The sequence below is a fragment of the Adiantum capillus-veneris genome, chromosome 22, assembly GCF_014529385.1.
Source record: "Adiantum capillus-veneris isolate H3 chromosome 22, ASM1452938v2, whole genome shotgun sequence".
In the NCBI taxonomy this organism is placed as follows: Eukaryota; Viridiplantae; Streptophyta; class Polypodiopsida; order Polypodiales; family Pteridaceae; genus Adiantum; species Adiantum capillus-veneris.
In genome coordinates, this window is record NC_140952.1 from 5393762 (window position 1) to 5404977 (window position 11216).

At 41.6% G+C, this 11216-nt stretch overlaps 1 protein-coding gene across 2 annotated transcripts; it reads right to left on the reverse strand.

Annotated features, from left to right (window-relative positions):
• Positions 1-1234: 1234 nt before the first annotated feature.
• Positions 1235-6185, reverse strand: LOC147428869 (aspartyl protease family protein 1-like). 2 transcript variants are annotated; one of them, XM_086495167.1, is made up of 9 exons: positions 6163-6185; positions 5781-6031; positions 5192-5419; positions 4860-4995; positions 4680-4759; positions 3932-4031; positions 3760-3829; positions 1984-2055; positions 1235-1730 (listed from the first exon to the last, which is right to left on the reverse strand). In XM_086495167.1, the coding sequence occupies exons 2-9, from the start codon at positions 5960-5962 to the stop codon at positions 1465-1467; spliced, it is 1134 nt and encodes a 377-aa protein (XP_086351293.1). In that variant the 5' UTR covers positions 5963-6031; positions 6163-6185; the 3' UTR covers positions 1235-1464. The 2 variants fall into 2 exon arrangements, with proteins under 2 accessions (XP_086351293.1, XP_086351292.1); XM_086495166.1 differs by having other exon boundaries at positions 5781-6036; positions 6163-6181.
• Between the last annotated feature and the right edge of the window lie 5031 nt (positions 6186-11216).

Here is an 11216-nt window from a genome sequence, read left to right on the forward strand (position 1 = left end):
AGGTTACAATATATTTAATACCAATTTGACTACAAAACTTTAAAAGATTTTGACTATAGAAAGATTTACGGCCATGGTATCCATTGTTCTAAATTTCTCTTGCTCATATGTATAGCTTTACCTGGAAAAAAGTATAACTTGACAACAAACTTACCAAGGTTAACATTATATTATCAAACTTAAATAAAGTTTATGTTTTGAGAGACAATTTGTGATATAGAAATGAAACAAACACTAAGATATACAAAATGCGCATCATTTGTGCATATATGTATGTACAAAGCACATTTATGAATAAGGCGAGGAGTGTTCTCTTATACCAACAAAGTACTAGGTTAATTAGCATACCTCATAGTTCTTTGAAGATCTATGAGGAGAAAATAAGAGAGGCAAGTTAGTAAGCACTTAAAATCTATTCTCAATAGCAACTTTTTCAGTCATAACATTACTAATAGAGAAAAACAAAAAGACCATAAAAAAAGGGAAAAGAAAAATAAAAATTTTCAACAGCAAAGACAAGCTGTAAGAGGTCTCTAAGCTTGCGACAAACAAAATTAAGTTGCAATGAGATACGCAATAGATCTCCTTTATGTAATAATGGAAATATGCAGGCATTTTTGTGGAATGGTGACCCCTTCCCCTAAATTATTGTAAAATGTAAGAAAATTTGCTCGAATTTTGAAACTTTTTGCTTGGAAAATACATAAAAAGGACTTTCATTTTGTTGCAAAAATGAATTTTCCCAAATAATCGGATCAATGATCCGGAGTTGACAAGCCTTTAGAATCCATAATCAAGGAATAGGGTGATTAACTCTAGCACTTGTTTTCTTGCCCATGCCATTGGTCATCACAGGTTCTATCTCTTTGTTACCAAAGATCTTACATAGGATTTTTTCAATTGTATCCAATTTCTCTCTAAATGATCTAACAACAATGCCTGGATTCTTTGTCTTGCAATTAATGCAGACGTGTGGTTAAAGATGAGTGCAAACCCAGAAAACTCAATATGACTAGTGAGTTGTTTCATGAGCTTCTAATGATGCCATTATGAAATGGATGGTCCTAGTTGATAGCTAGAAGAGAGAGACCCTTTGTTGTGCCATGAGGTTTATCTTGTGTGTTACAAGGAAAAATAGAACACATCCATAAGCAATCGGGTTGTTGCCATAGGCATAAAAGACATCCTGCATGACTTATTTCTTATTTTTGGATAAAATTTTTGTTTATTTCATAATGTCACCATACATCAAGCAAATAACATGGCTCAACCTGCAACATTACTTTTACTTTGAAAACCATAAACATTGGTACTCTCATATTTAGCCCACTTTTGACAGGTTATTTAATTCAAAGTTGTGCTCGCTTATTAGAACGCTCGTGTTCCAGCTTGGAGTTTTATTGCAATGATGGTGGCCTCCTTCAATGAAAGAATTGTTGCCCTGATGAGGGAGTCAAATTCCTTCTAATAATTTGGATTGGCTAGCGAGTAAAAGAATATGGTGCAAACAAGAAGGCATAAAAATTTCATATGTACATTATGTGATGAGCTTGTATGGGCATTGCTTGCTGCAGGAGCATTGGTTGAGGGAGCTTGTGAACTGTCATTAGTTTCTCCAACTCTAGTGGGTGAAGTAGATGGAGCTTTGCTTGATGGTGTCGGTGATGGCGATGGGGATGACATGCTTATCGATGGTATCTCGATTGTGCCAGTAACATTGGAACCCGAACCTACAATTCAAGAGCACAATTTACTTATTGATTTTTGTCATCTACATAATTGAAGGCTTGCAAAGAGACCACTATGTTCTGCTAAAATTACTTATTGATTATTGTCATTCACATACTTACAGGCACACGAAGAGACCACTATACCCTAGTTAAATGGGATACCAACAACAAAATTACTACATTGTGCACATTTAACCTTTGTACATACTAGGTTTGGGTAAGCCCCTAAAAGAAGGTTACAATTTCTACTTACAATCAGATGGGCCCCAGCTAAAAGTTGAATTCTCCATATCAAAGTAGTACTCGTACATCGCCATGAAGTTGTCTGCAATCATTTTACAAAAAAAAAGTTCATTTTGTGAATCATTTTTTAAAAGAGCCATTTAACAAAAACAAAACCTATCTCTTTATTCTTTCAAAGCACAGTTCTTTCAAGAATTGTAATGGCTTAGTTCCTGAAGGACGTTCATTATCTGGCTAGGAGATAACAAGTGGAACATCAGTGTTTAGCTGTTAGGTGGATCAAAAATGCTTAAAGAACAAAGGCCTTCCCCAATATTATTGCTTGGAAGAATCAGTGAATAGGTCAAAACTAAACAGAAACTGGCACACTAATGGCATTTCGACTTTGAAAGATTACAATTTTCGTTCATCTGTCAGAGACAGAAAACCTTAATGCCGTTGATCTTGTACCAAAGTTTGAGCCAACGCCCACCTTGGACATGGCAGTCCTTCCGGACCTCGGCTGACCGGGGGACTGTTTTTTACCGGGTGAGAATCCTGGAGTACCAGCAAGGTCTAAGAGCGATAAGGGTACGTTCCTTTCGGCCTTGGTCCTCAGTGCATCACTGTGTGGCACAACTCTCTCCAGTGATTCCCTGATGTCACCTCCGGGTGGCATGACTAACAAGGAGATATAGAACAAAAGAGATGGCATAAAAGATTTTTTCCAAAATGCTGTTACCACAAAGTGCCATTACAATCCACTGCTATCTCTGGGACATAGGTACTTGAAAGCCCATAGAAATACTCTCCCCTTCAAACAAGGAATGCATTTCGAAACACGGCCACCCGTTTGGGCCCTTGCTTGGTCCTATTCTAGTCATCAAAGGCCTGTTCCAACTTTGGTTAGTGGCCAGCAAAGGGTTTTTAAAAACTTTCCAGATAAATTTATCACTAACAAGGACATCCATGAAGCTTGGCTGAGCTATTTGCTGTGAGGTAATAAATGACATTATGCAAGAGAAACAAAATTTTCCGCAAAAATCGTTCCTTTTTGAGGACTTAGGCAATTAAAAGCCTGCCACCTCAATCAAGCCTCCATTTTCCAATCTATTGTATACAAGTCTCCCCCCACCCCCACCCCTTTTATTCTGTAGTATACAAGTTCCGAGCCTTAGGAATTCATCAACACCATTTTGGCTTGGTAGAGTTTCAGAAATGCTGTTACCACTAAGTGCCATTACAACCCAATGCTATCTCTGGGAAATGGTACTTGAAACCCCATACAAATATTCTTAAGACCCTTCAAACAAGGTATGCATTTCGAAACACGACCACCTGTTTGGGCCCTTGCTTGGTCCTATTCTAGTCATCAAAGGCCTGTTGCAACGTTGGGTAGTGGCCAGCAAAAAGTTTTTAAAAACATTGCAACAAATAAAACTCATCACTTCAAGGATATCCATGAAGATTGGCTGAGCTATTTGCTGTGAGGTAACAAATGACATTATGTCAGAGAAACAAAATCTTCTGCAAAAATTGTTCCTTTTTTAGGACTCCAGCAATTAATTAAAGACCCGCCACCTCAATCAAACCTCCATTTTCCAATCTATTCTAGCATACAAATCTCCCATGGCTCTCGCAGGATATTTCTGTGATTAGCCTCATCATGAAGACTTCGCACATTTTTGGGTACTTAATATTGATATCAAGACAGGTAGCCAGCTTTTTCTTTGACTACTATGAACCCTTCATGCTTTAAATCTGCAAAAAAATTGAAAACCAAGAAGAGAAAAAGAAGCTAACTCACATCCAATAATTGGGGGTGCATCCAATGACTCAGAAGGTAATATTCCTAAGCAAACAAATGTATTAACGTCCTACAAAAGAGTTCAGCCAAACAATTTTCAATTAATCAATAATCATTCGCAACAGAGTGAGTTATTTAAGTATTGAAACATCAAGTGCTTGCAAGGTAATACATTTTCTATAAAGACCAAGAGAGGATCCACAATTTGCCAGATACCTCCTCCAGCAAATGTAAAGTTCAATGAAGACAGGCTATCCTGTTCTGCCTTTGTCCTACAACCACATTTGCATTTGAGATGACTTAGCAGAACAAAGATTGATGAATGTAAAGGGTGTGCACATTAGATTGGAAGAGGAATACATAGATATATTTGTGTAAGGACAGATGGGAAGATTTATAACATTAATCAGGTAAAATGTTAAAACACATGATTATGATACAATAGGATGTGCATGTTTTTTTTCCTCTCTTTTTTAGAGAGAGAGAGAGAGAGAGAGAGAGAGAGATTTCATTATCGTCCTCAAAGATCAAATATGACCTATGGTAACAAAACAAACATATCATGTGGGGTCTATGGGGCTGATGATAAGTGCCTCTCGATGCTCAAGAATTGTGGAAGTGAGCGTCGCAAATGAGAGTCCACATAGTGGTTGGGAGACGAATGTGAACAGGAAAGCTCATGGCTGAGAATGTGGGGAAAGCAAGATCAAATGTGATTGAAAAGCTGAGCATTCAAGTAGGGTGTGATACTCTGTGTGTGTGTGTGTGTGTGTGTGTGTGCGTGTGTGTGTGTGTGTGTGTGAGAGAGAGAGAGAGAGAGAGAGAGAGAAGAAGAGAATTTTTAACGTCGTAGGAAACTGTCCAGAGAGAGAGAGAGAGAGAGAGAGAGAGAGAGAGAGAGAGAGAGAGAGAGAGAGTACGTTGCATTCCAACAATGGCTGAACTGCAAGGATTCACTATAGTGGAAAGCCCAAGTCTTAAGTGTAGTCTTATTTGCTAACTGCAACCAAACATAATCCACACTCAAATTAAGGAAAAAAAATTAACCTACTAGAACAAAATGAGTAAAAAGGAGGGGAGTGACGGGGGAGGTTGCTTACAGCGTCGCCAATAACCTTGATAATCTCAGAGGGCAAGGTGGTGAGGGACGTGCCAGTGTCGAATATCACTGTTCCACTTACATTTAAGCTTACCCCTCCTGCCACAATCTCTTCTAACCCAAGCACGTAAAACACACTGCACAATAAAATTGCACATCCCCATGATCAGAGCTTGTTTCTTCAGAGTCTTCCACCATTAGTTTGAACAAATTTGGAGAGTGTGATGCATATCCAAGTTCAACTGAGTTAAAAGTCTATAAATGAAAGATCTCTTGGTTGCTGATCAAGGCTAAAATAAAATTTTCACATTATTTAAAAGATATGTGGCACACCTTGGGTTGATGGGAACGAGAGGAGTGCTTTGAAGAGAGGCAGCTGGTTTCCTTCCAAACACCAGCCTACCGACGGCCGATACAGTTGAGAAGCACATGGAAAACACATCGCGAACGACTCCACTGCTTGCAAGAGTTCTAGGGACAGAATAAGCCTCGGGGCCTAATCCAAACAACCCATTAGGTGCAGCTCCCTTGAGGAAGATCCCAGTTTGCAAATTCCCACACCTACAACAAAGTAGCAGAGGCTAGAGTGACGCATTCTTTACACTTCATGCTCTTTGAAAGAGTGAGTGCATGCCTGAGAAGCTGAAAATATCTCTGGTAGCACTTAATGAACAGAACTTTGGATAAACAAGTTAGAATGCAACCAAACAGAACTTTGGATTAACAAGTGCAATGTAATTAATAATGAAAATTTGCCTACATGACATCAATTGTGTGTCCATCTTAGGTGATGATACTTCCTTGAAAGTGAAATCATACATTCTCATTGTGCAAGTAAAGAAATCAATGAGCAAACTGACACTCCGAGAAGGCTTTACAGATCCAACAAGAAAAAGCACACAGCCATAATTTGCATTCTTACCCAAAGTAAATGTTTGGCGAGACCCTCGGACCAATCCCGCTCTCGGGATTCAGAAGCACCACATCTTGCACAAGTGTTCCAGAGGAGGATGTGTTGGGAGAAATGTAGTTGGAAACGTAGGTGCATGGTTGGGTCGTATTGTTAGCCTCACAAGCACTTGGTGACAAGGTAGTTTTGCACATCGCGCTGCTACAAGAAACAGTCTTGCTACTTGTAGAGTTGGCTGGGCTATATATTGCGAAATCTACATTCTATTCTATCGAAAACAAAGAGCAAAGTTAGGCAATAAGTGGAAGGCAAGCTTTATAAATGTTCGTGTGCACATGTGTGTGTGTGCGGGCGCGCACGCGCTGCATGAGAGAGAGAGAGAGAGAGAGCTTACTTTTATAAAAGCACAATGCCATCATGTGCCTACACTCACTCGAACATGAATGCACACTCTAAGAATGTGCCTCAAGACTAAGTCCCAGGGTCTCCAATGAGGCCTCAGCACAAAAATCACAAGTTTACTTCTGCCTAAGCTACTTCAATCGATGGAACCCACATAAGTGCGTTTTTTGTGTGTGGATGTGAGTAGCTTTACTTTTTGAGCCATCGCAACACCTCAAGATTCCAGCTGGCACTTTTGCAATGCTCATCCCACCTATCCAGGGTTTGTGTGAAAAAAACATAATGTATAAAAGCAACCTCATATAATACTTTGTGTGTGTGTGTGTGTGTGTGCGTGTGTGTGTGTGTGTGTGTGTGTGTCTCTCGAATGCAGTGGAATGGAGAGAATAGGTAGAATTGAGCTATCACACAAATCACAATCCTTTGTTATCAACCTTGAGTTAGTGAATGAGACTTTTGTGTTGATGATGTTCTCTTACTCAAAATCAATAGAGTGGCACATCTAACCCTTTGTGCATGTGGACCTGCATGCCCACGCACTTTAGAGTAGTTGCATACCCTCTGATAGCACATGAGCACTACCAGTGTCTGCTAGATGTAGGCACTGGGAAGTGTTCGCATACTCTAGCATATGATTATCCAAGCCTAGGTAGTACCTGCATGTGAAGCACCTCTTATAAGTGAGTTCATTACATTTAGCCCATTACTGTCACGTGCACATGGCTATGTTCCAGAGCCAGTTTTCTTCCTTCTTTCTAGATAAGAGTGTCTAGAATCCTAGGAGGATTAGTACCGGAATTTTTGTGAGCTTGTTCACAGGACCTGCATGCTCGGACAAGTCCATTAGATTAGGTTTTCAGGTTTTGGAACCCTCTTGCATAAATGGTTTGTATACACATTTTGACAGATGTTATTACACCATGGTGAGCATCTAGCATGATGTGCATGTAGTTCTAGGTTAGAGTAATCTGACGAGCCATTCCCCGCGTCAATCAGATTCCCTGGCAAGCAAATGTTGTCACGTGACACATCCAACCCTATGTGTCCGTGGACAAGCTACAACATGACCAGGGTTCAATTCAATCAAGTCAGTCTAGAACATGAAGTGATCTGGCACTTTTGTGAGTCTGTTCGCAGACCGTGTATGTCCAGACACTTAGATTAGATGCATATCCTCTGGTTGCACACAGCATGATCATTAGATTACCAGCAGAACCCATCAGGAGCATTTTTACAGTGCATAGACCTATTTTTCCCTATTTTTGACATTTTTCACTTATTATTTTTAAGTGACTTTTGTCGGAAACTAGGTAGGGCAAATTGGCAAGTGTAGTATATAAGAAAACCTAGCGCTAGCACTTTTTGGCAGAAGAGGCAACAGGAGCTTCGGTTCAATAGGCACCTTCTCAGCAAGACCCCCCCATGCAGTTAACCTAGCGTTTTCTGCAAGGAGATCCAAATTCAGCCTTGGCGTTTTTGCATGGCTCTTGGTGTTTTTGCATTGCAGATCACCAGATCCACATCAAGGCACAGTAGATCCACAGCAAGACACAGCAGAAGCAGATTCTCCACAGCAAGACCAGATCAGCCCAACGTTTTTGCATCAGCCTGACACCATCAGCGTTTTGCAAATCTTCGCGACAGAATCAACCACAGACCAGCGTTTTCAGTTTTCAGCAGTTAGAACCCGCAGAAGAAGTCCCGAACCTCGCAGATCTCACCTTCCCGCAGCAAATCCTCGCCGCACGGTCGGATCCCGCGAAGTTTGCAGATTCAACCCGGAAAACGCAGATTTCAGCATCTATGTTTTTAGCGCATCGTCGCCGTACCGTCGTCACCGACATAGAGTCAGAATTCAACAGATAAAGATTTGCAGATTTCAGCGATTAGCACTTTCAGATTCCATCCCCCATCTCGTCGTCGTCCTCATCGTCGTCGACATTGTCAGCAAGTCCAAAGCATTGTAGAGATTTGTGCAATCATAAGTAGACAGCTCTCGCCATAGAGAGTGGGGCCTTCAGAGGAGGGTTTGACAACATTCTGGTGTCGTATTCTTCTCTCTCTATCTCTCAGTCTCATGCACCTTCATTCACAATGTTTATCCACTTTGTTTGTGTCCATTGCACTCTCTCACTAAAGGAACAGAAGGCTCTCCCTTCCCTAAGTAAAAGAAACCTTAAGCACAGTTCGGAGCACTCATATCGAGTAAAGTTCAACATTCACTTCCGTTGCACCTTACATTGGTATCAGAGCTTTGGCAGTGTTCTGTATCAATCAAGGAAAGAACCACAGGGAAAAAAAAAAAAATCTTGTTGCGGTCGCATGTAACCCAAGTCCTCTTGGGCGTGTCGATTCCTAATCGTGTTTTTGAAGAGTGACAGGAAACCCAAGAAAGAAGGGCTTGTCCAGCCTCCCCTTGTGCCTCTTTTCACTCATTGAGAGTGGACCGTGCACTTTGCGACCGGCCAATCGATGTGAGGTGGGAAAAAGCAACCTTGGTGTGAGCGCAAGGCCGCCAAGGGATGCGCCCGCGGGAAAGAGAAGAACTCGGGTGAAGAGAAGATCCTTCTCTAACACAAATTGCAAGCTAAAGAAGAACCTCAAGAACCTCAAGAACCAAAGAACCCAAGACCCCAAGTTCCTCGTGAACTTAAGAACCCAAGACTTCAGTGGAAGGTCATCACCCAAAGCGGAATGGATACTTCGCATGAAGGTGGTGAGCATGGCAGTGGCGAAGAAGAATTTTCCCCGCCAAGAGGTTTTTCTGACTCTCCATCTTCCCCATCTACGCCAAGGATTGCACTAACTCCTATGGAGGAGTTAAAGCAATTTTTTATGGAAAGGAAGTTAGAACGCGAAGAAAGAAAGGCAGCTATTGAGCGTGAGCGTGAGCAAGCGCGCTTGGCGGCCGAAGAAAGAATGACAGCCATAGAGCATGAGCACAACGAAAGGAAAGACGCCTTGTTTCGATTCTTTTCTCAAGTGCAGGCACAGATGCAAGAAATTCGGGAAAAGGAGACTCTCTCAGTCTCTTCTTCTCCAAAGCATGACACACAAGATTTGCATGATGATAAGCATGATGAATTGCCTGATAGTCATAAGCATGATGATTTGAATGACAATGACAAGCATGATGATTTGGATGACAATGACAAGCATGATGATTTGGATGACAATGACAAGCATGATGATTTGCATGAAGATGATGTGATTGTTCACAAGGATGATGGTTTAGTTGTCACTTTTTCTAGTGAAGCTAACCTTATTGCAGATTCGATAGATCACGCAAAACCGATCTTGGCTCCCAAGTCGAGGTCCAAAGAACCCCCACAGGAAGTTTTATGTGTTCGAATGATTAGTCAACACGCATTGTTCGAGTGTTTCATTCGTGATGCTTTCCTGTATTTTAGTCACCATCCTTATGTGATCCCTTTTCACAGGCATGACATATTGTACGATGAGCATGATTCACTCATGAATGAGCACGGATGATGTATGCGGATTTCTCATGAAAAGCTGAAAAGTATGCATTCAAGGAAGTCACATTCTATTTCTCTTCCTTGGCATGACACAGTTTCCAAAAGAGCACAAGAAGGATTGAGCATCACGCATAGGCATTTCCATTGTGATTTGCCACATTTGATTGATTTAGGTCAAAAAGTCAAGATTCGACCCCATTGTTTGCGTGTGTTTGATGAACAGTTTGGCACTCCGTCACTTTGTTCATCTACATTGCATGCACATTTTTTTCGAAAGACGAATTTTTCCAGTCACTTTACATGGAATGGGTATGTTCATGTTTTTGTGTTGAAAGTGGTTTCAGGAATTTTCATCCTCAAAGATTCTTGAAGAAGGTAGACGCATGACTATCGACGAAGTTGAAGCATCGAAGGAGCCACAGAAGACTTTGTGTCGCTTTCGGCACGGCCCAAAGAAGCAAGCGTTGCAGACCTTTATGAAGTTCAAGTATCACACGACCCACGCATCAGAGTGGGCCGGCGAAGAGTCCTTTCGAGGATTCCGAACGTTGTTAGCGCTCTCCCTCGACGCCATACAGTTCGGTACGAGTACCTCACTTTGGAAAAAAGGGGATGTCACGTGACACATCCAACCCTATGTGTCCATGGACAAGCTACAACATGACCAGGGTTCAATTCAGTCAAGTCAATCTAGAATAGGAAGTGATCTGGCACTTTTGTGAGTCTTTTCGCAGACCGTGCATGTCCAGACACTTAGATTAGATGCATATCCTCTGGTTGCACACAACATGATCATTAGATTACCATCAGAACCCATCGGGAGCATTTTTACAGTACATAGACCTATTTTCCCTATTTTTGACATTTTTCACTTATTATTTTTAAGTGACTTTTGTCGGGAACTAGGTAGGGCAAATTGGCAAGTGTAGTATATAAGAAAACCTAGCGCTAGCACTTTCTGGCAGAAGAGGCAGCAGGAGCTTCGGTTCAACAGGCACCTTCTCAGCAAGACCCCCCCAAGCAGTTGACCTAGCGTTTTCTGTAAGGAGATCCAAATTCAGCCTTGGCCTTTTTGCATGCAATTTAGCTCTTGGTGTTTTTGCATTGCAGATCAACAAATCCATAGCAAGGCACAATAGATCCACAGCAAGACACAAGCTCTTGGTGTTTTTGCATTGCAGATCCGCAGATCCACAACAAGGCACAGTAGATCCACAGCAAGACACAGCAGAAGCCCCAGCGTTAGCAAATTCTCCACAGCAAGACCAGATCAGCCCAGCGTTTTTGCATCAGCCTGACACCCTCAGCGTTTTGTAAATCTTCGCGACAGAATCAGCCCACATACCAGTGTTTTCAGTTTTAAGTAGGTAGAACCCGCAGAAGAAATCCTGGACCTCGCAGATCTCACCTTCCCGCAGCAAATCCTCACCGCACGGGCAGATCCCGCGAAGTTTGCAGATTCAGCCCGGAAAACGCAGATTTCAGCATCTTTGTTTTCAACGCGTCGTCATCGACATCGTCACCAACATAGAGTCTGAATTCAGCAGATAAAGATTTGCAGATTTCG

Excerpts from the sequence above, each read along its gene's own strand:
- LOC147428869 (XM_086495167.1), bottom strand. The coding sequence starts at position 5,962 with ATGTGCAAAACTACCTTGTCACCAAGTGCTTGTGAGGCTAACAATACG. Across the intron at positions 4,760-4,859 it reads TCAAGGTTATTGGCGACGCT|TTAGCAAATAAGACTACACT; the intron begins GTAAGCAACCTC and ends GTTTGGTTGCAG. Across the intron at positions 4,032-4,679 it reads AGCCATTGTTGGAATGCAAC|GACAAAGGCAGAACAGGATA; the intron begins GTACTCTCTCTC and ends ATGTGGTTGTAG.